The sequence below is a fragment of the Vipera ursinii genome, assembly GCF_947247035.1.
Source record: "Vipera ursinii genome assembly, chromosome: 2".
Taxonomy (NCBI): domain Eukaryota; kingdom Metazoa; phylum Chordata; class Lepidosauria; order Squamata; family Viperidae; genus Vipera; species Vipera ursinii.
The window spans coordinates 54,119,254-54,143,487 of record NC_139513.1 but is presented as its reverse complement, the minus strand read 5'-3'; the positions used below and the strand labels follow the sequence as shown (position 1 = coordinate 54,143,487).

Sequence of the window (24,234 nt, the reverse complement as noted above, 5' to 3'; positions counted from 1 at the left end):
TTGTCTTTTTATATGCCTTACCTAAGAAACTAGGACAAGAAAACAGCTTCTGCCAAAGGAAACTGCCTATTTAAACTGCCTGTTTCCAAACTGGAGGAAAGATATAACTCTAAAGCCTGCGGTGCCAATTACTAAAACTGCAGGTAGTTTACCAGTCTATCAGCAAACTTCTCATCAAGTTCTAATCTATATAGCTATCTGAATTCCATGCCTGGGTGTCTCCTTTTTTCTGAAAAATAGGAAAAGGCAACTTATAAAATAAGTTTCATTTAATGGGAAGGAGCAAATAATAATAATAATAAAAAGAAGAAGGAGAAGGAGAAGAAGGAGGAGGAGGAGGAGGAGAAGAAGAAGAAGAAGAAGGAGGAGGAGGAGGAGGAGGAGGAGGAAGAGAAGGAGGAGGAGGAGGAGGAGAAGAAGAAGAAGAAGAAGAAGAAGAAGAAGAAGAAGAAGAAGAAGAAGAAGAAGAAGAAGAAGAAGAAGAAGAAGAAGAAGAAGAAGAAGAAGAAGAAAGTTGGAAGGGACCTTGGAGGTCATCTAGTCCAAGCCCCTGCTCAGGCAGGAAACCCTATACCATTTCAGACAAATGGCTATTCATTCTCTTCTTAAAAACGTCCAGTGTTGGAGCATTCACCACTTCTGGAGGCAGGTTGTTCCACTGGTTAATTGTTCTAACTGTCAGGAAGTTTCTCCTTAGTTCTAGGTTGCTTCTCTCCTTGACTAGTTTCCATCCATTGCTTCTTGTCCTGCTTTCAGGTGCTTTGGAGAATAGCTTGACTCCCTCTTCTTTGTGGCAGCCCCTGAGATATTGGAACACTGCTATCATGTCACCCCTGGTCCTTCTCTTCATTAAACTACACATACCCAATTCCAGTCTAAATCCCAACAGTCTAAATCTCTCTCTTGAGTCAGATCCAAAGATCCTCCCATCCTAAATTTAGCACCCTAAATTGATACTATATGTACAGGAAAAGGAATATTAGTTAAGGGTATTATAGCAGCAATCTGTCCAGAAATATTATATAAAAACTTTATCCAAACTTCTTTATGTGCACATATTTAATTGTTTAAAAATATTACAGCCATATTTTGTTAAAATGCTTTAGGATCTACAGTAATGGAACACTATATATAAATATATGAAATGAATAAATAAATGGCCAATGTGGCAGGAGACATATTTTAAACGAACATTCAAAATATTGCTCTTGATGATGAAATAGTATTTTACTACTTCCTGGAAATAATAAACCACTTTCATTAAGCATTATTGAAAGGGAGAGGAAATTGTAGATGACAGAACCAGAGATTTAAATATAGAAGCAAGTGACTCACACAATCAATGTTATCTGACATGTTCAGGATGATGTAGTTTTTGCTTGCCAGGTTGTTCCAGTCCTTACAGATAATCTACAAAACAAAACCAATGAAGACATCTCTGACTTAACATGGAAATATTTTGGGAAACAGCATAATCATTTTTTAAAATGAATATGAAGTTTTATCCCAAATCAGACAATCAATTGTTTTATCCCTTATTTTACACTCTAGCTGGTAGCATATTTCTCAGATCTGATGTGGGTATTCAGAGAAGTAGACACAGTAGATGAATCTGAGAACAAGTGTTATTTGAACCTTTAAAAATGACCAAAAGAACATCAGAAGAACAAACACTTAATTCAGAGTTGGTCTTCATAGTATCACAATTACAATAAAAAAAGAATGTCTGAGAAAAAATTAAAATACTTCAAATATCATGAGTCAGTTCAGTTAATTTAAAGATTAATAAATTAAATAGATCAATTAATACAATAAACCTATTTAAAAATCTCAAAAAACTGGCAATTTTTGCTCCTATGTAATGAAACAAAACACATTCAACTGTATCAAAATAGTTGACATGCCTACAGAAGTCTTACTGTTAAAAAATTTTATTCAAACTTTTAAGAATTCTAGAATTACTGTTTCGTGAATTTAAGCAGAAATGCTAAGCTGTCATTACTAAGCTATTCTAAATATATGAGGTTTAGCATGGTTTTGAAAAATGTATCTCAATTACTCCAAACTAAAACTTGATAGTTTATTATTCAAGTAATTAATTACTCAATGAAGATTTCTTTTAAAATTGTTTGTTTTACTGATATGCAGGGCTATTATAACATTTGCAGTATACTGATTTTCACATTTGTTTTATTCATATTATCATATATACCCACCTTGAGAGGATTTGGGCCTTAAAGATAACCTGGAAATTAATTTTCAATTAATCAGTTTTAAGCCCCTCTATAGAAAAATGTTACAGCTTTTTAAAATAGGATTTTGATCCTGCACATCTATGGCACTTTAGTACTATAGTTCTGGTTCATGCTTGTGCGGGTTATGAAAATAACCACCTGTGAAGAAATTAACAGGCAGATCACAATGGATGAAGAATGTAAATAACATAAAACAAGGTTAAATGGTTTATTTGTTTTCTCCCAGCCTTTAAAAACACAGGAGTTCCTAAATTTAAATACTCATCACTCAATGGCCCACACACACTTTTCTTACCTGTGTCAAACTCCAGGGAACTCCTGAGGCAAGCAGGAGATCTCTGTTTTGTCCTGTATAGCTCTTTTCTGCTGCAGCTGTTGTGATGAGTGGCAGTTTTGTATCCTGGCTATTCTGATTAGCAGTTGGAGTAGGGGCTTGTCCGCTGGTCCAGTCCCCAAAATGCCCCAAAGAGCTGGGATTTGATAGGCTGTTAGGAGTCCTGGAAACAGTCTCGGTTGCTTGGAAATTGTCCTCATGAGAACCTAGGAGATCTTCTCTTGTCAGTTCCCTCTCAGCTGCAATGGTTCCCGCTACAGGTTTTGAAATCTCCTCCTGTGTTGTGTCTTTTCCTTCTGGTAGATCACCTTCTACTGCAGCGACAGTTGCTAACTGTTGCCCTGCTATTTCTACTGCAGCCGCTGAGCTCTCTTGGGTAATCTTGGGAGGAAGTTCTGAGACCAGCTGGGGGTCTGTAGTAGTCTCAGTTGAAAAGATGGGAGACAAGGGCAGGAGACTGGGTCCCATGCTGCTTCCTAGGTCAAAGCCTGAAGAGGAATACTCAAGCGCAGATTCTTTCCCCTGCTTGTTCGTAGCTGGATCCATTTTGCTGGCCATGGTGGAAAACAGGATAGAATATAAAGAATCCTCCGTAGGTCTCTCAGAAAAAGTGGTTTTTGACATTTGCCTGCTTTGAGTCATTCCCTTTGACTGGTTGATAGGAAGCAATCCTTCCTCCTCTTCCTCAAGGACTCTGGTGGAAGGGGCTTCGGAGTCTGGATCGAGGGAATCAGATACGGGATGAAAAGTGGGGCCTCCTTGGGTGTCTTTCACTTGTGTTCCATTTTCTTTGGGCAAGGCTTTTTGAGAAGCAAGTGGAGAACTGTAATCTGGAAATAAAAAGAGCGGGTTTCCTTAAATCACATAGCAGAAATCCCACAAACAGCCCCTCTTTAAAAAATTTACCTGGAAAAAATAAGTAGTTAATGCTTTTTCATGACACTGCAGGTAGACATTTCATTCAAAGTCAGGAGTAGTCCTAGAAATAGGAACATCCCCAACTCCTGCATTTATTTCTAAGGAAAAAGTCAAGGTACCTAATATGTTATTTTGTCCTTTGTTCTTTTTAACCTCAGTTTCTCCTTCTGCCTCTCAAAATACACTTCAGGATTTTTCCCCCAGCTCCTGGCAACCCTTCCCTATGAAATTTCATCTTAGTCAATTTTCTAAAATGCCTCTTTCGATCTACAGCACTAGATACTACTCACAAATCAAACCTTTGCAAGTCATGTGTACATGCACATTTTATTTAATCCATATTAGGCACACACCCTCTTGTTGTTATATTTTATCCTATCTATCTCATATACTCTCTAGGATAGGGGAAAGCATTCTCTGCTTATAATACAAAGCATACTGATCATATTATTTAAAGGCTGAATTTGCTCATTCTGCTAACCTATATTTTGTTTAATAATGGCTTATGGATTAAACAAAAACTGCCTGCATTTACACAATTTACTGAAGCATAAGCTCTATTTTACAAACCACAGTGGGCTGGATTCACACATACTGGGTGAAAAATAAGCAAACCACATGTCGGTATGAGATGTGAGTCCAGGCTATGAATTACAACAATTGTACGCAGGCTGTAGAAAAAAAGCCAGAGCCATGTTATTAGGGAACAATTTATAAACACACTGTCTTAATGTCACCCTCACATTCATTTGCGTACTAAGCTATATTTTCTAAGAAAATATGTAACAGTAGTACCAGTAATGTGTTTTAAGGATTGCATCCTCACAGTTCATAGTGAATACCTGAGTATTGATGTAGAAAGGAATTTCTTTATTTTACATTTGTTCTGGTACTTGATGTGCAACTAATAATGATGCAGCATTCTCATAGCAGATGGATGTAATCTCAGGCTATCCCATGGGCAGTGGGAACAGCCTGTATATTGTATATTGTTCTCACAGGTAGTAAGTGCCTCTCTTCCAAGAGAAACAAAGGTAGAAGAGCAAACCTTTGAATGAATTGTGGCGGGGGGGGGAGGTAAGCATTGAACTGATAGGAATGTATAATGTGGAGGGTGGTAGAATCTCTCCCTAGCCCCGTTAAGAAAATAAAAATAAAAAATAGAATAAATGGACAATATGCAGAACATGATTTCATTTCTGCTCTCAGCAGCATTCTCATTATTTATCTCCTTGATATTACTGGTATGTTACTGAACTGAATGTTGAAGTCACACCTCAGAAATCAAAGCCAATAATTCCAGGCTATTATTATGCACCTTCACTAAATACAAGGGGGAAAAGTATTATACATTAATATCAAATGCTGTTTATTTGTTATATGGCAGCCCATATCAAACAATTGACTCTGGATGGCAAGCAATCATATAATTAATTAAGAACAAACTACAAGCACAATACAAAATAAAATAAAATATACAGCAGCTGATAAAATTATAATCCATTGATGTTAACATAACCAGGAAACAGAACTCTTAACACCCGCAGGATCCCAGGCCTGGGCACATAGCCAACTCTTCAAGGCATTACAATAGGCCAACGGGGTTGATACAACAGACCAACAAGCAAGTACTGGAGCACATAACACTAGACATATCGTTGAAAAGAAAAATCACAAATTTGTGTCTCACTTATTTTGGCCATGTCATGCAGGGGAATTCACTGGAGAAAGCAATTATGTTTGGAAGAGTTAGCGATAAAAGGAAACCAGACCGCCAAAAACCAGAAGGGCTGGAGTCCATCAAAGCTGACATCAGCCAGAGCATAGAAAAACTGAAAGAAGTAGTGCAAGATCAGATGTGGAGAGACTTGGCCCATAGAATCATCAAGAGTCAGACATCACTGACATCATTGTCATCATCAACACGGCTGAGGCCATCCTAATCTCTAGATTGTCCCAGAGAGCAAGCACTATGGCAGAAAGGCAGGCCTCCTCATCCCTGCTAGCTGACGTTCCTTGGCAGATGGGACCTGCACAAGGCCAACCTGCTGGACCAAATTGGATGGGTGGAAACAACTGGGAAAAGACAGACCCGAGGTAACCCCACCCCAAGCCATGAAGGGCTTTAAAGGTGATAACAGCCTCTTGAATTGTACCCGGAAGTACACTGATAGCCAGTACAGTGCACATAGCAGTAGACATGTGTCAAATATCAAACACCATTTACTACTCGAGCAGCCACATTCTGCACCAGTTGAAGTTTTCAAATGCTCTTCAAGGGCAAGCCTATGTAAAATGTATTGCAGTAATCCAGATGGGAGGTCATGAGGTTATGAGTGACAGTCAACAAAACAGTGCACAATAAAAAACTAATCAATCAAAATATTAAAAAGTACAGTTAAAAAGACATCAGGCAACATTACTGATAACAAGATAGTAGGGAAAAATTGGCGTTAACACAATACAATTATCTCATTAGATCATCATTTCCTTCAGATCCTCAAGGCTGCTGACACAACCATGTTTTGAGGGACTTCCAGAAGAGTATCAAGGATGTGGCCAATCTCCCCTTGGGGAAAACGATGTTCCACAGGTTGGATGCCCTGGCCCATTGCCTGGATCCTACCAAATGAAACATTTTCGCAGACAGGACCTCTTCTACAGGGCCTGATAGGATAGGCAGATGTAACTGGGAAAAGATAATCCTTCCAATAACCTGGCCGCAAGCAACAAAGGGCTTTAAAGGCCAAAATCAGCATCTTGAATTGGACTCAAAAGCAAGTTGGCAACCAGTGCAACTCCTAGAGCAGAGGTGGAACATGTGTTGTTTTAGGGGCAGGCATAAAACTCCCTATGCTGCTGAATTCTGCATCAGATGAAGCTTCTAGATTCTCTTCCATGGCAGCCCCATGTACAGCACATTATAGTCGTCTGCCCAGGAGGTGGCCAGGGCATGAGTGTCTGGGAGCAGAACCTTTCAGTCCAGGTGCACAATATGAAACTGTGCAAAAACCCTCCTAGCCACAACTGTCACCTGCTCTTTGAGCAAAGTGGTGAGTTTAGGATGATCCTCCAAAGTTGCATACTAGTTCTGTTTGGGGGAGTGCAACTTCACCCAATACCAAAGATGGAATAGTCCCCGAGCCAGAGGGCCTCAAAATCCAGAGCTACTTAGTCTTGCCAGAGCTCAGTTCTCTATCCAGACCATCATAACCTCCGGTCACTGGGATAGGACATAAACAGCATCGCTTAATTCAGCAGGAGAAGAATTTGTTCAGATGGTTCATTAGCTAAGCTCAGGTCAAAATCTTAGTTCATGACTAATGGTCAGAGCATTGGGATTTGTGCAATACTTCACATGTGTAAGATGGCACCAGAGCTCTTGGTAATTCTTAACTATTTGATCTCCCATAGAAGAGCATGGAAGTACTTTAATCAGGAAGACTAGTAATTAACTGTTGAAAAGGCAAAGAGCAACATTTTTGTGCCCAGTGAAAATTGGAAATATTATAAATAGGATGCAGGTATGACTAAATTAAAGAGTGGCTGCAAATGAATTATTTTGTTCAATTACTTTATCCTGGACTTCTTCCTCAGTTTACCTATTTGCTATTTCTTTTCTCCTGCTTAAGGTTTTTTGTTAGATTTTTAATCCCATCTTTTATTATTTTTAAAAATAACTCACAGCAGTGAAAAATATCCAATATTCTTTCCTCCTCTTATTTTCCTCACAACAATAACCCTCTGAGGTAAATTGGCCTGACAGAGAGATTGACTGGTTTAAAATCACCCAGTTGGATTTCATGTCTAAAGTGGGACTAGAACTCTAGTTTCTAGTCTGATGTCTTAACCCCTAGACCAGGGGTAGGCAACCTAGGCTCTTTTATGACTCATAAAAGAGCCTAGGTTCAGGAATGGTTCAGGAATTCTGGGAGTTGATGTCCACGAGTCATAAAAGAGCCAAGGTTGCCTACCCCTGCACTAGACCAATGCTTGAAAAGATATTAAAGGAAATACACAAATTAGACACAACGGCACACTAGTTAATAAGGTCCACAGAAGCTGCCCTAGCAAAGATAACATATTTATTTTGCTTGAATCTTTGTAGTTAATAGCACTTCATTAACATATAGCAAAACAATATCTTTTGGCCACAATTATAGCCAAGTATTTATTTCTAAGAAAAAAGAGTAATAGTTCTGTATGATAGCAACCATGTAGAGATGGTTGGGATATGTTTCCATATGATATTTGCTTGACACAAGCAACAAAGCATGAGAGTAACAGTAGTAGAATCAGATGAAACATTATCAATTGGCAAGCAGTAAGTTTAATGTGAAATTGTGGAAATACATCATAACAATTGCATTGTGGGGTCCTTGGGGTCCTCAGAGCTTGATGGTTCTCTTGCAACTGTTTCATTACCAAACTGATGATATTATCTAATTTGATAAAGAAACATCTGCAAGAAAACCACCAAGCTCAGAGAGCACCAAGGACCTCACAGTTCAACCCCGTTACAAATATTCTCAGTAATAATTGCATTTTCTAGTACTTAACTTACATAATTCATTGTCACAAAATGCAATCAACTCTAATTAAGATTTTTTAAAAAAAATGGATAAGAATGAGCATTTTATTACCTGTTATATTTGAACAATTAAGTTAAATGGTATCATATGAGCTATTAGTATTTAAGTATAGTTAAATAAGTAAATGAATAACTTCATGGAATAAACCATCATTGCTCCCACACATTAAGCTGTAAACCATATTTTGCAAATCACAATGGTTGCTTCCTCATAATCAACTGTGCTAAAAACAATCTCAAATGTGCATCCAGTATAATGATTATATAGAATTTTAAAAAGAGTCCTCTTGTTGGTAAGGAATAATGCAACAGTGATTTCCCAAATCCTTTGCATTCCTATGTGATAGAGACTTTTTTCATGAGGAAATTTTGGTCTTACCTATGAAAACCCTTTTCCTATTTAGTTCTGAATAATCTGTCTGCAATTGATACAGTTTTATTGTAATTAGATTCAATCATTTTTCTATTTTAATCAACCTTCCTTTATGTACCTATAATAAGCTTACCGGTAAATACAATTCAGTCCATAATTGAAGTTTAAAAGGGAGATTCACTATAGAACTTTTAAGAAACAATAATGGCTATAATGAATTTCTCTAATTAAACTGAAAGAAATCAAATTATCTAGCAAGTGCGTGCTTATTAAGTTTTTTTAAAAAAAACTGAGACTTTTTTTTAAGAACACTGATTTCTATTTCCCGAAGTATTTAACCACTTCATAAATTGATACCAAAACCATTCATATTTTTAATGCTAATATTTGTCAGAGTTATACAGACTAGGGGTCCCTAACCTGTGAGCCATTGCCCACTACTGGGCCGTGCGCTATTGACCACCAGGCCGTGTGAGTGGCTGGCCAGTGCACACTTACACATCCCCACTCGCACAAACATCGCTGTCAGCATCGCAGGCGTTCGCAGCCCCATTTGTGCAAGTGTGATCGTGAGCATTGCGGCATTTGTGGTACAACTTGTGTGTCATGAGTGTTGTGGGTGTTTGTGGCCCAATTTGCATGAGCATCATCATGAGCGTTACAGGTGTATGTGGTCCAAGCATTGCCATAAGCGTCTTGGGTGCTTATGGGCCCTCTTGCACAAGCTCTCATGGCCCCAGAAGTGCAAGCAATGGGTGTTTACATGCGTGCATGTGCTCATGCAGTCACCCCGCCCCAAAACCATCCCTTCTTTCCCACCTTCCCTCTGCTCCAGGCTGCCAACCTCAAAAGGTTGGGGAATTCAGTGCTAGAGCATGCATCACCAGACAGGGAACTGAAAATGAAGTAAAATATATAAAACAATAAATAACTCAAACATGTAAAGTAGAGGTGATGAATAGTAGATAGCAACAATGGGACATGTTGACTAATGATACTATGATAAGATGGCTAAACATCTTTTTAGAATGCATCTATCTCCATTAAAAGACTGTTTCTTTCTGGTTTTCTTTAACCAACAATGAAAGAAGCTCCAATGTGGATTGCCTAATGTACATACTGAAAAGTTTATGACACGGTAAGGTCTCTAAGAGAACATTCCCAGATAAGGTACAGACACATTGCTCTTCTTTCATCAATATGTCTTCAATACCACCTGAATGATCCATAATACTTTGACTGGCACAAATAACCATGATACATCATACTCTTATTTGTTTTCTGACTGTGCATCTCAGAAGCTGCCTGCTTAAACCTCTTCTGCAGCAGGCCCCAAATCCCAGCAATCTTTAGCCCTCTCAATTTCTTCTGCATTGTCTCATTGTTTCTCTCCAGTTCTCAGGTTCTCACCAGCCATCCAAGAAGTACTAAAAACTTCATTGTGTGTGGCTCCCCTCATACAATAAAATGGCATCATTTCAAGGCAGCTATTGGTAGATGCCCACCAATATAACGTGGTGTCATTTCAAGACAGCTATTGGTGGATGCCAACCAGTATTGGTGAATCATCTACCTAGGGAAATTGAATACCATTTGTTCTCCTGAAAATGTGTGGGGCAGGTTTAGGGGTACAAGGCTTATTAATTTTTAAATATTTATTTAGCCTTAATGTCCATTATTCTTCTGATGGCACAATTAATTTACTAGGAATAGTTGATTGTGCCAAGAAGTAGAAGATCAAAATATCTATGCTTCTGTGAGCAAAAGAGCAGATATTGCACTTCTAGTTCTTTCCTTTCTTCTACTAAAGCCAACTCCCCATACATCATTTTTGGCCAGGGAAAGAGTCTTTTCTGTCTCTCACACTCCACTACTTACCTCTGAGTGTGTGTGTACTTTCCTTGCTTCCATACTTACCATCTTCTCAGCATTCACCCAACTATTTACATGGAACATACAGACACACCAAAAAGTATCTATGTGACCTGGCTGCCAGGTCTGTCAGTCTCTTGGGAATTGCTATTCTAGTTCAAAGAGAGAAAGATCAGGTGTCTGGTCTTGCTTGCTTGCAGCCAAACCCAAAATGACCACGGAGGCACAGTGCACAGCAACTAGTTGGGTAGGGAACATTTCCCCACCAAACTTGCCAAGCTGATAACTGAGCAGATTATTATGCCCAGATCCATTAGCCTCAGACTCATTTCTAGATTGTCTGGAAGGCAAGACTTTTCTTAGGAGAAGAAGGAAAACTGATCTCCCAAACCAAAACCACCAAGGACAACTCTACATTAGGAATGAGATGTTACTAATACCATGAGGATACTCCTCAAAAATGGTTAATAAAGCATATTTATGCTGCAACAAGCAACATGTCAGCATTAGAGCTAGCTTCTTCGCATATCTCTATACCTCTAGCTAGATTTATATCTCTAAAATATTCTATTTTGAGATGAGCAACAATATGCCGAGCACAAAAATGAGAAATAGTAAGCCAAAAAAATTAAAGAGAAATACAAGTAGTTTATACTAGCACCATTCATTATAGTTCTTCATATTTTTCTCTCCTTGTAAACCAACCTTGCTTCCTTCTTTCTTCCTTCCTTCAATACTTTGCCTTTTGTTCTATCTTATTCAAATATCATTCTGTGCTAAATTACCCTCAGAATTCAGACTTCATCTAGGTTTGTTGCACAGCCTTTCTTAGACTAAGGTGTGATCGATATTCTGATAGGAAAAAAATATGTGTGCTGTATTTTATAATGTGGCAATACATAAAATAGTTAATGCATATTCCTGTAGAGAATTCTCATATAACACAGCCTTGAAAAGAGATGAGAAAATGGAATTAAGGAAAAGAGAATGCAAGTATTGGATGTGGAATCCAGCCAGGATGTTAGCTTTAAGTGACAATACTGTATCTCTTACAGCAATGAGTAATTAGCAGATCCTGGTACAGGTTTTGCTATGTGAACTGTGTAATGATATACAGTAAGTATCCTCCTAGGAATGGTAACATTTGGTACTCAGAAGCTCTCACCTAGGAGTAGCACTTGGGTCATGACTGTATGAAAAAAGTTGAGAAAGAATTCTTTTAAATGTTACTGTGTTTTTAAGTCTAGGTAAACAAACAAACCAGTAGCAGCTGGGCGGAGGACGACTTGCTGTTAAGCTTCTTAGGTGTTGTCTTTCAGCTGTAGCTGAAGATGAGATTAAAAGATATGCACTTAATGTCAATCTGGGCTTAAAACATAGTTGCAAAACTAGAGATGATGTCACAACATTAATTAAATAATTCTTATACAAAGTAGCCTACTTCTTTTTCACCAAAAATGATTTTAAAGTATATAGGCAAGGAAAAAATATCTGCTGTGAACTCCACGTGGCATCAGGAAGGGCATCTGGCCAGTAAATGCTCAGTTCCATCCAGTCACCCTGACTCTACCCCGAATTAAGGGATTACAAGGTCATAAATAGTGAGGTATGTATTGAATATGCAGAAAGATGGGAACCAAGCCACATGCAGCATACATTCTTGTAGTTCTTTAGTTCTCTCTTGGTTATTTTCCTGAATATGTTGAGATACAAAAGACTCAGAGGAGAAGAAATACACACTGGTGCACACTCTTACTTGCATGGACTCATGGAACTCTTTCTTCTCTTTGATTATTTTTATAGTCCAGGATCAGGCACGGAGCAAACATTAGCCTGACTCCTGACAGCTGAATCTGTCAGAGTCGGACTATATGGGAAGAGCAATATTCTGTTATTTTGTCATTCAGATCTAAGAATACAGGTAGTCCTCAATTTACAACCATTTGTTTAGTGATCATTCAAAGTTACAATAGAACTTTAAAAAGTGATTTACGACTGGCCATTGCACTTGCAACCTTTGCAGGATCTCCAGTCATATGATCAAATTTTGGGTCCTTGCAACTGGCATGTATTTACGATGGTTGCAACATCCAGGAATCATGTAATCATCATTTCTGACCTTCTCAGCCAGCTTCTGACAAGCAAAGCGATTTACTTAATGACTGCAGTGATTCACTTAGCGACTGTGCAAAAGGTCATAAAATCAGGTGTGACCCACTTAACAACTGCTTTGCTTAGCAATGGAAATTGTGACCCCAATTGATAAGTCAAGGACTATCTGTACAACCAAATGCTTCCTTTGAAAAAATTCACTCAATAACTGTCTTGCTTAGTACTGGATATTTTGGGCTTAACTGTGGCTATACGTGGAGGACTATACTTAATTTCAACACCCCATTCATAGGTTGGGGCTAGACCCAGGAATCTTGTGGCTTTACCACTAGAAAAGTAAAGAGCCTGTCTCATTAAGATTGCCATTGTACTTACAGAATTACTAAGCTGTGGTTTAGATCAGGATTTGTGCCACCATCATAGTGGAATTATTGCAGTGTTCCAGACAAATACATTTTTACATGCAGCCTTTGCTTCTCTTAGCTTTCTCATTTTTAGTCTAGCACAGCTTGATTCATTGCAAAAAGCAATATAATTCTCATATGAAGGACAAATGTCCCATTTTCATATATACCTGCAACGCTTAGGTCTATCCACAAACAGAATTATCCAGTATTTGGAAGCATCCTACAACACCCGTGGAAATATTTAAATTTTCCTTCTCAATACTTTTCTCAGTTACACAGACAGTCCTGCTTTCACATGTGGTTTTTGGAATTCAGGGCCTGATGACACTGACTCAGCAAAAGGCAAAATAACCCAGTCAGTTGCAAAAGCTTATGCCAGGCAGATGAGAAGACTTGGAGATTGGGAATACGGGGAAGGTGCAGGGTTTTGTCAGACACAGCAAAGATGTGCTTTCCCACATCTGATTTGTTTATAACAAACTATCCCACTGCATGAGCCAGAAAACTTAGTTCATCTCTTCCTCAACGTCCCATTTTTATTTTGCAAGAGAATTTCAGTTGGATATATAAGGAGGTGAAGCTGAGTCTTTTTCCATCATGGCCTAATAGTACATCTAAGACTTCACTTCCAGGACCTCACTTGAACACACACACACACACATCCCAATAAACCAATAGCTCCAGAAAACAGGCACATTTGATGACTATGTGCATTTTTTATAAAGAGCATTTTTATGTTTTCAATTTGTATATTTTGTAATTATTCTCTTATTTCTAATAGGGACATTAAGGAAACAGGTCAAGGTAATTGTGATAACTCAAAAAAGCAGGGGACCATGGTCCGAGATGAACTTGTTTTTGACAGGGAGAAGTGCGAATCAGGTATTACACATCCGTCATGCAAGAAAAGAAAGGTACCCCAAAAGAGAAGCCACCTTATGTTTGGTGATTCAGTTATAAGAGATGTAAATTTAGGAAAAGATACAGAGGTTTCAAAAGAGGTCAGGTGTCTTCCAGGTGCTACTGCCAGTAGGGACAAGAAGCGTATTTTCAAAATAGTCAACATTGCCAGCAAAGACTGTGATGTGGATGCTATTGTACATCTTGGCACTAACGATCTTCCCAAAAGGATGTACTCTGTGTGCAGAATGATTTCCAGAGCTTGGGGTAGGGACTCAGCAGAATAGGCTGTAGGCTCACTTTTTCAGAGGTCTTACCAGTGTATAAGGAGCAAAATGGAAAAGGCCAGCGTATAGCAGAATTTAATATGTGGCTAAAGGAGTGGTGTAAAGGAGAAGGCTTTGGTTATATTAGTCACAATGTCTGTAGCTGGTCCAATGAAACAATGTACAAAAGAGATGGTCTACATCCATCCAAGAAAGGGACTGAGTTACTTGGCAATAAATTCACAGCTTTTCTAGAGGAATATTTAAACTAAACAACAGGGACAGTGAGTTAATTGATACAAAACATCACTGTCCCCGGCAATCTAAGATAATAGTGGAACTCAGGCACCACACAAGTTATGTAGCAAGTAAACACAGGGTCAGTCATAAAGGCCTCAAATGTCTATACACCAATGTGCAGAGTATGAACAGTAAGCAGGGTGAACTAGAAATTCAGGTAAATGAGGGCGGATATGATATTGTTGCCATTACGGAAACATGGTGGGATGAAACCCACAAATTGAACACACAGCTAGAGGGATTTAAATTATTTAAAAGAAATAGACTAAACAAAAGAGGAGGTGGAGTTGCTCTCTCTATAAGAAATAACTTTATCTCTACAGAAATAGAGCACAACAATGATGAAAACTGTAAACATGAATGCATTTGGGTCAATATAAAAAGGAAGAAAAATGACATTGCCATAGGTGTATACTATAGGCCGCACAAACATGCAAAGGAAATAGATGAACTTTTTGCTAATCAGCTAAGGTATGCAGGAAGCACATCACAATAGTAATGGGTGACTTTAATTGCCCTGATATCAACTGGGAGACAAACTCTGCACCAAGTGGAAGATCAAACAGATTCCTGACAAACCTAGCAGACAACTTTCTCTCCCAAAAAGTAGAGAAGGGAACTAGGGGATTAGCCATATTGGATTTAATTCTCACTAACAGAGATGAAATGATAGAAAATGTCGAAGCCACAGGAACCTTGGGAGGAAGTGATCATGCAATATTAGAATTCAACATTCTGGAAGCACAAGTAATAGAAAAACAGTCAAACTACAGTCTTAGACTTTAAAAGAGCTAATTTCAATAAATTTAGAGAAACCTTGGGAAGAATTCCATGGATGAGAATCCTAAAGGGGAAAAAATCTCAAGAAGATTGGGAAATTTTAAAAAGTGAGATAATAAAGGCCCAGTCTAGCACAATACCAACAAAGAACAAAAAATAACAGCTTTCAAAAGAAACCAGCATGGCTGCTTAAAGAACTCTCTGATAAACTGAAAGATAAAAAGGACAAGTATAAGAAGTGGAAAGAGGGGCACATAACTAAGGCAGAATATCAGCAAATAGCCCGTGCCTGCAAAGATGAAGTGAGGGAAGCTAAGGCTCAAAATGAACTAAGGCTTGCAACCAAAGTCAAAAATAACAAAAAAAGCTTCTTTCAACATATAAAAAACAAGAAAAAAGTTAAGGAAATGATTGGTCCATTAGTGGGGGAAAGTGGCAAGAAAGTGACAAGCAACAGGAAGAAAGTGGAACAATTTAACTCATTTTTTGCATCTGTCTTTACACAAAGGGAAAAAACAGTCCAACCTACCAAAGGTAAAGGTAAAGGTAAAGGTTCCCCCGCACATGCGTGCTAGTCGTTTCCGACTCTAGGGGCCGGTGCTCATCTCCGTTTCAAAGCCGAAGAGCCAGCGCTTGTCCGAGGACGTCTCCGTGGTCATGTGGCCGGCATGACTAGACGCCAAAGGCGCACGGAACGCTGTTACCTTCCCACCGTAGTGGTCCCTATTTTTCTACTTGCATTTTTACGTGCTTTCAAACTGCTAGGTTGGCAGAAGCTGGGACGAGTAACAGGCGCTCACTCTGCTACACGGCACTCGGGATTCGACCCGCCAGACTGCCGACCTTCAGATCGACAAGCTCAGTGTCTTAACCCACTGAGCCACCGCGTCCCCAACCTACCAAAACAGTGCCATAAATAACAGAATAGAAACGCAAGTTAAGATAGGCAAGAAAATGGTAAGTGAGCACCTCTCCAGCCTAGACGAGTTCAAATCACCAGGACCAGATGGATTACACCCCAAAGTTCTCAAGGAACTGGCAGACGTGATCTCAGAACCACTGAACTATATTTTCCAAAGATCCTGGAGCACTGGGGAACTACCAGAGGACTGGAAGAGAGCTGATGTAGTTCCCATCTTCAAAAAAGGGGAAAAAATAGATCCAGGAAACTACGGACCTATCAGCCTGACCTCAATACCTGGGAAGATTCTGGAAAAGATAATCAAACAACAAATCAGCGAACACCTTGATGCAAACAAAGTCATCACTAAAATCCAACATGGGTTTGTCAAAAACAGATCATGCCAGACAAATCTTATTGCATTCTTTGACCAAGAGACAAAATTAGTGGACAGAGGAATGCTATAGATATAATTTACTTGGACTTCAGAAAGGCATTTGATAAAGTAGATCACAACCTACTACTTGATAAGATAGAAAAATGTGGGTTAGATAGCATCACCACCAGATGGATTCGTAGCTGGCTGACAGGCCGTACTCAGCGTGTGGTCCTCAATGGAACTGCATCTACATGGAAGGAAGTGTGTAGTGGGGTGCCCCAGGGCTCTGTTCTGGGCCCAGTGCTCTTCAACATCTTCATCAACGATTTGGATGAGGGGATAGATGGGGAACTCATCAAATTTGCAGACGACACCAAGCTGGCAGGGATAGCCAATACTCCAGAAGATAGGCTTAAGATACAGGAGGATCTGGACAGACTCGAACACTGGGTGCTATCTAACAAAATGAAATTCAATGGTGAAAAAAGTAAAGTTCTACATTTAGGCAGGAAAAATCAAATGCACAGGTATAGTATAGGTGGTACCTTGCTCAATAGTAGTAACTGTGAGAGGGATCTCGGAGTCCTAGTGGACAATCACTTCAATATGAGCCAGCAGTGTGCTGCAGCTGCCAAAAAAGCCAACACAGTGCTAGGCTGCATTAATAGAGGGATAGAATCAAGATCACATGAAGTACTAATACCACTTTACAATGCTTTGGTAAGGCCACACCTGGAATACTGCATCCAGTTTTGGTCACCACAATGTAAAAAAGATGTTGAGACTCTAGAAAGACTACAGAGAAGAGCAACAAAGATGTTTGGGGGACTGGAGGCTAAAACATATAGGGAATGGTTGCTGGAATTGGGTATGTGTAGTTTAACGAAGAGAAGAGTAAGGAGTGACATGATAGCAGTGTTCCAATATCTCAGGGGCTGCCACAAAGAAGAGGGAGTCAAGCTATTCTCCAAAGCACCTGAAAGCAGGACAAGAAGCAACGGATGGAAACTAGTCAAGGAGAGAAGCAACCTTGAACTAAGGAGAAACTTCCTGACAGTTAGAACAATTAACCAGTGGAACAACCTGCCTCCAGAAGTGGTGAATGCTCCAAAACTGGAAGTTTTTAAGAAGAGACTAGCTAGCCATTTGTTTGAAATGGTATAGGGTTTCCTGCCTGAGCAGGGGGTTGGACTAGATGACCTCTAAGGTCCCTTCCAACTTATTATTATTATTATTATTAATTTGCATAACCCTGTTAGCCCCAGTTCTACATTACTGCAAACCACTACTTAAACTTTATTGACCTAGATAGAATATTAGTTTATGTCTTGAGTTAACACACACACAAAAACCATTTTTTGTTAAATAATCTAATTATTTTTCATCCAACCCCTTCCAGGACAATGAAAAGCTACTCAGATGTCTGGTGTGCTGAAAGTCATGAATTGATTACTGTAATAATAGCACGTAAGTTATGTGCTTACAAAAGACCAGTTGAAGTTTCTCATTTAGAACCACTTTTCATTCACTGTAAGATGATAAGCAGCGGGTTTCTAATAAATTTTTTAAAAGAAATCTATTGAATAATTCAGTGAGTTGCATTAATTAAGAAAGTGAAATGTCACTGAGAAATAGAGTTAGATAGAGTATTTCTCCAATTCCAAATCATGGTTTGAATGTTTATGAATAAGTCTAAAAAGGAACATGCTTCCTTTTTCCTTCAACTGATCAATTTCATGTGTAATTTTCTGTTTAATTTATGCTGTCACAGATGAACAAATTACAGACTGTTGGTTTCTCAAAACACCAATATATTCTTTCTCTTCCCCATGGATTTCTAAATTAAAACTATTAAGAAAATATTTGCTCCACTTTAATGATGGCTCCCTTGGCTTACCTGAGAGTGAAGAACACTCCTTTTTTCCATTAGAAAGTGTCTGATCAAGTTGGTTGTTTAATGTTTATTTCTGCATCTATCGAATTCTGCCCAAGGTGTTTTCAATGGAGACAGTTAGGGTCATACTATGCTTTAATTATGGTGAGTTCTGTTTACTGTCCTGATTTTAAACGATGTTTAGATTCTTAAAGACATCAGACAAACAAATCATTTTATTTTGTTCACTTTATGCATCTAGTCATTTGTGTTGGACTTCAACTTCCCTTGTCTCTTTAGCGTGGAATGGAATGGAAAGAGACTGTAGGAATGTTAGTCTAAACAATTGGAGACCACTAGGTTGCTTGCCTGTACTTTGATGGGATGTGTAAACCTAGACAAGAGTGAGGCTGTGACACAGCCACTAAACATACAGCTGTGACAGAGAGCTATAATTTTGTATTAACTATTTTTAACGTCAACAGAGGCATGTAGTATATGCAGCAGCTTATATTTCTAACAGGAAGCAGATAGCCGAGTTCATCAAAGGAAAAACAGGCACAGAAGATTTAGCGGTGTCAAACATGCACGATTGCAATATATTGAAAACTTTTTTAGGGAAGATGATGGTTGTACAGTCTGCACATTTTTACCTCCCACCCGCCCCAGTGTGATTCCTATATACAGATGGTCTTCAACTTGCAACAGTTTGTTTAGTGATCGTTCAAAGTTACAATGACACTGGAAAAAGTGACTTATGACTGTTTTTCGCACTTATGCCATTGCGGCATCCCCATAAGTCATGTGATCAAAATTTGGATGCTTGGCAACTGGTTCATATTTATGACCGTTGCTGTGTCTCAAGGTAATGTGATCACCTTTAGCGACCTTCTGACAAGCAAAGTCAATGGGGAAGCCAGATTCACTTAACAACCGTGTTACTAACTTAACAACTGCAGTGATTCACTTAACAACTTTGGCCAGGAAGGTCATAAAATGGGACGAAATTCACTTAACAACTGTCTCACTTAGTAACATAAATTTTGGGTTCAATTGTGGGGATTCAATTCTCCCAGACTGAAATCTTCATAGATATAATGCTTTCATTTGAACAGATATCACTTTCTAGTGCCAGAGTAGAAGCAGGCTGGACAGGTATCAACTACCGGTAAGATGAAATAAAAGCAAAGAAGGCAGCAGAGAGGACAGCAAGACAGGTGGTCACCTTCTCATCTTGTCTGGTCTAAAATCAGGTCAAGATTGGGCAGGATAATCTGATAAACTGTAAGGAAACCTTGAACATGCTGACCCCTGTCCAATTGACTTAATGGGCAACTCAAACGTGCCTGTTTAACATCATAGATCACAATTAAATCATCACATTAAACTAACATTTTGACTTTTGACCAACAATATGAATGAATTGTACGTTTATAAAAGAGCCTTGGTGGAGCAGTGGGCTAATGCCTCCTTAAGTAACACCAGCTGCCTGCAATTAGTGCAGGTTCGCATCCCACCAGGCTCAAGGTTGACTCAGCCTTCCATCCTTCCGAGGTAGGTAAAATGAGGACCCAGATTGTTGGGGGCAATTAAGCTGACTTTGTAATAATGCCGCTTGGGGGGCAAAGCCCTAATAAGCAGGCATATACATAGAATGAAGGCTACTGCTAAGCTTGTAAGCCGCCCTGAGTCTTCGGAGAAGGGTGGGATATAAATGGGATTAAAATAAATAAAAAAATAAAATAAATAGAAGCAGCCATTTAGCTACAATTTTGTTCTTTGTGCAAACTCATAAAATAAACAAAGATAATGTAGCCTGAAAGCATAACAAGATTCAGGCATATAAAAAAGCTAGGATCATATTTCAGCTTCAGCTCTTGTCTAACGGCCAAAGCTTGTGAAGTAGGACTTCTAGTGACTTCTAGTCTAGGAAGGACCAGCACTACCTAAGACGAACCATCCTTTAACATGGAAAAGTAGGAGAAAGAAATTTAAAAGTTTAAACATTGGAGCATAGATATATAAAGATTGACTGCTTTGGACTGCAGCAGGCTGTCAACTATTTTTATAGTTCCATTCTTCTTGCAATAAAAGTCCTAAACTTGCCAAGTCATATTCAGATATTCTCTGCCAAATATAAGCAAGAGCTGAATTAATGTTAAGTATCCAGAGATTTGTAATTTGTTGCATAGTTCAGGTGGGAAGCCTGGCAGCTAATGCTTAATGGTGGCTATGAAACTGATATGTATGTTTGTATGTTTGTTTGTATGTATGTTTGTATCCATGCATGCATGTATGTATGTACTGTATGTATTTGTTTTATTCATTCATTCAATTTCTATAGCCTATATATCACCTCATGTTTGAACATCAGTCTAAAATCTAGGCTCTTTTTTCTGCTCAGGTAAAGGGAAAGATAAGTGGGAGGAAATGGAGAAGACACACCTGTATAGCATCGTTCACATTTTCCATTATTAAACTAAAATTCATAGCTTATTGTTTCCTATATTCTTGCAATAGAGATTACAAATTATATTGAGAAACAGCAGAGGTGTCTGGCAGAGGAGCAGAAAAATTAAAAGGGTGGTTGAACTATAGGACAGAAACACTGTGCCTTTTTTATGTGTGTTGCATGTAAAAAGGAAGGGGGGGGGTTTCAATCGTGTTGCCACTGGGGCAACCATCTTGACTTTAGTTTTCTACTCTCCCCTCCCATCCCTGGAGAACCAGAATAAGAGAGAAGTGGTGTCTGTCAATAAAAGGAACAGTGGAAAAGGTGAAACAAATCTTTTTTAAAAGATTTTTTTAAGTTTCTACTAAATTCTGAAGCAGCAATACATTCCAAGGAAAAAAGACGTATGGTAGGTGTTTTTTTTTACAAAAAATAGCACACTATATTAGAAAAACTGAAATTGAAAAACTACGTCAGTGATATCCTATGTTACTTACCAGCCTTCCAAGATGAAAGACTGGCTGGAGGATTTCAGTGAAGAATCTTTTTGAAAGAAGAGTATCCTAGTCTTAAAGTACCCTACAGCCCACGCTATTGGTTATTTTTACATAAACACATTAAAACCAAAATGGAAAATCAGGCAAAAACAAAGCAAATATTATCTGCAGCTATCTTTGGAGCATAATGCTTATAAATAAAGAAATGTAACTGGACTTCATTTGCCCTGGAGTCTGATTATAAGGAAATATGTATTTAATAATATAGCCAAAAAAATAGTGATACAAATGATTATTTCTGTGAATGAAAAAAGATTACTTCTCAAGATCATCATTATTAATAAATAACTAAATTATATTCTACTTAATATCAATTAATTTATCCTGGTTATTTTATTTTGTTTAATCAATAGATTAAATGATATTACTAATTAAATTAACTGAAGATGTAACCTTGTAGTCCTTAAAGAAGCATTTAAGGATCCACTGGATGCATAAGAATTTGTCTTCCAAAGCACAGGCAGTATGTATGTCATGTAAATATTGCTGGACAAAATTTGAATATATTACTTTGTTTTTTTAAAAAAAACATTTGAGGGGGTCTTAAAGGCTGCTCACTCATTCAAGAGTTAAATTTGTTGAACAAGAGAAATTTTGTCCAAGAATTTACACTGGAGACTATGCTCAACTCAAGGTAAGAGTTGAGTGAATAGAGTGAATTTGCTTTGAGAAAAGTTATAAATGCCCATTTAATTTAATTAATACACAGACAACAATGCCTCTCCCTTCACATATCAATGACAATGAAATAGCTTCCACAGTTTTACTTTCTTTAATGCAACTCTTTTGTCCTCAGTGAGAGCTTTCTTCATTAATGTCTGCAATTTATTGTCAAAAATATGATGATGGCTTTAAAAGGGGATTAAATGAATTGATAAAGGAGAGGTCTGTCAAGGGCCATTAATTCTGAAAATGCATTGTTACCTCTGAGTTGGGAGTAGCATCCAGGGGCACAGTGGTGGAAAAGAATTACATCTCCAGCTCCTGCTTATGAACAGAATAATCTAGTTGGACACTGTGAATAACAAATGCTGGAGTAGATGGACTGATGAAACAAAGTTATCCCATGTTCTTTCAAAACCTCTAGTGCCCAAATACTTTCCTTGTTAAAATTATTTATATTGCTTGACACTTGATATGCAACTACTATTTTTCATTCATGCATTCATTTCCTACAAGGCATCATCATGACACTGTGGTTATATCTTGTCTTCTAAAGTAGATCACAAACTACTACTTGATAAGATAGAAAAATGTGGGTTAGACAGCATCACCAGATGGATTCATAGCTGGCTGACCGGCCGTACTCAGCATGAGGTCCTCAATGGAACTGCATCTACATGTAAGGAAGTATGCAGTGGGGTACCCTAAGGCTCTGTTTTAGGACCACTACTCTTCAACATTTTCATCAATGATTTGGCTGAGGGTATATAGGTGGGGAACTCATCAAATTTGCAGATGACACCAAGCTGGTAGGAATAGCCAACACTCCAGAAGAGAGGCTTAAGATACAGGAGGATCTGGACAGATTTGAACACTGGGCGCTATCTAACAAAATGAAATTCAACTGTGAAAAAAGTAAGGTTCTACATTTAGGCAAGAAAAACCAAATGGACAGGTATAATATAGGGGGTACCTTGCTCAATGGTAGTAACTGTGAGAGGGATCTTGGAGTCCTAGTGGACAATCACTTCAATATGAGCCAGCAGTCTGCTGCAGCTGCCAAAAAAGCCAACACAGTGCTAGGCTGCATTAACAGAGGGATAGAATCAAGATCACGTGAAGTATTAATACCACTTTACAATGCCTTAGTAAGGCCACACTTGGAATACTGCATCCAGTTTTGGTCACCATGATGTAAAAAATATGTTGAGACTCTGGAAAGAGTACCGAGAAGAGCAACAAAGATGATTAGGGGACTGGAGGCTAAAACATATAAGGAACGGCTGCTGGAATTGAGTATGTCTAGTTTAATGAAGAAAAGGACAAGGGGTGACATGATAGCAGTGTTCCAGTATCTCAGGGGCTGCCACAAAGAAGAGGGAGTCAAGCTATTCTCCAAATTGCCCGGAGGCAGGACAAGAAGCAACGGATGGAAACAATTCAAGGAGAGAAGCAACCTAGAACTAAGGAGAAACTTCCTGACAGAACAATTAATCAGTGGAACAACCTGCCTCCAGAAGCTGTGAATGCTCCAACACTGGAAGTTTTAAAGAAGAGACTAGACAGCCATTTGTCTGAAGTGGTATAGGGTTTCCTGCCTGAGCAGGGGGTTTGGACTAGATGACCTCCAAGATCCATTCCAACTTTACTGTTATGATTATGATTATCAAAGGTTTTTAAAATTTGTTTTCTGGTTGCAATTTCCCCACCCAAAAGCATTCTTTATTCCCAAAAATGGGTTGCGTACTATAAGTTGATTTACCTTTCTCCGTGCAGATAACTTTGTCATATCTATTAGTATGGACTGAAAATGAGATACGCTCAATTTGGCATTGAGACACATCAAGAGGCTGGAGAGAGAGAATTGTTGAAGTCTACAGGAATTCATCTTCTCTCCACTTGTAGCCCCTAGTAAGCACTCAGGACAACTTGTTTGGGATTCTACAAGTGTCTTGCTCAATTTGTAAGTCTTCCTACCTGAACTGATGGCAACACTCTACATCTGAAAATCCCTAAATGCTAGTTCTGGGAGACTTCAACACAGGCCAAAACTGTCTAGTTAAGATAGCTTAGGATTTCACAGAACAAACATAGATCTTTCCCAGTTTCTTACCAGCCTGACATGAATAGTTGCCTACACTTTTTGGTTTTTTGATCTTTAGTTTTGATTTAAACTTGCATAAATGATTTTTTTCTATAGAGCAGTGGTATCAAACTGCCAGCCCACGGGCCAGATGCATCATCCAGAAGCCACACCCACTCCATTGCCGGCAATGGCAAAATAGTCCCGATACGTCTCGT

The 24,234-nt window shown here is 38.7% G+C and overlaps 1 protein-coding gene across 1 annotated transcript in view; it reads right to left on the bottom strand.

The window, feature by feature from the left end:
- PODXL2 (podocalyxin like 2) overlaps nucleotides 1–24,234 on the bottom strand; it is a gene marked incomplete at its 5' end in the record, with an annotated part of 59,914 nt that overhangs the window by 12,700 nt on the left and 22,980 nt on the right. Inside the window, 2 exons of the mRNA XM_083356502.1 lie at nucleotides 1,336–1,410; nucleotides 2,551–3,419. Coding sequence (XP_083212628.1) covers nucleotides 1,336–1,410; nucleotides 2,551–3,419 — 944 coding nt within the window. The remainder of the gene's footprint in view (nucleotides 1–1,335; nucleotides 1,411–2,550; nucleotides 3,420–24,234) is intronic.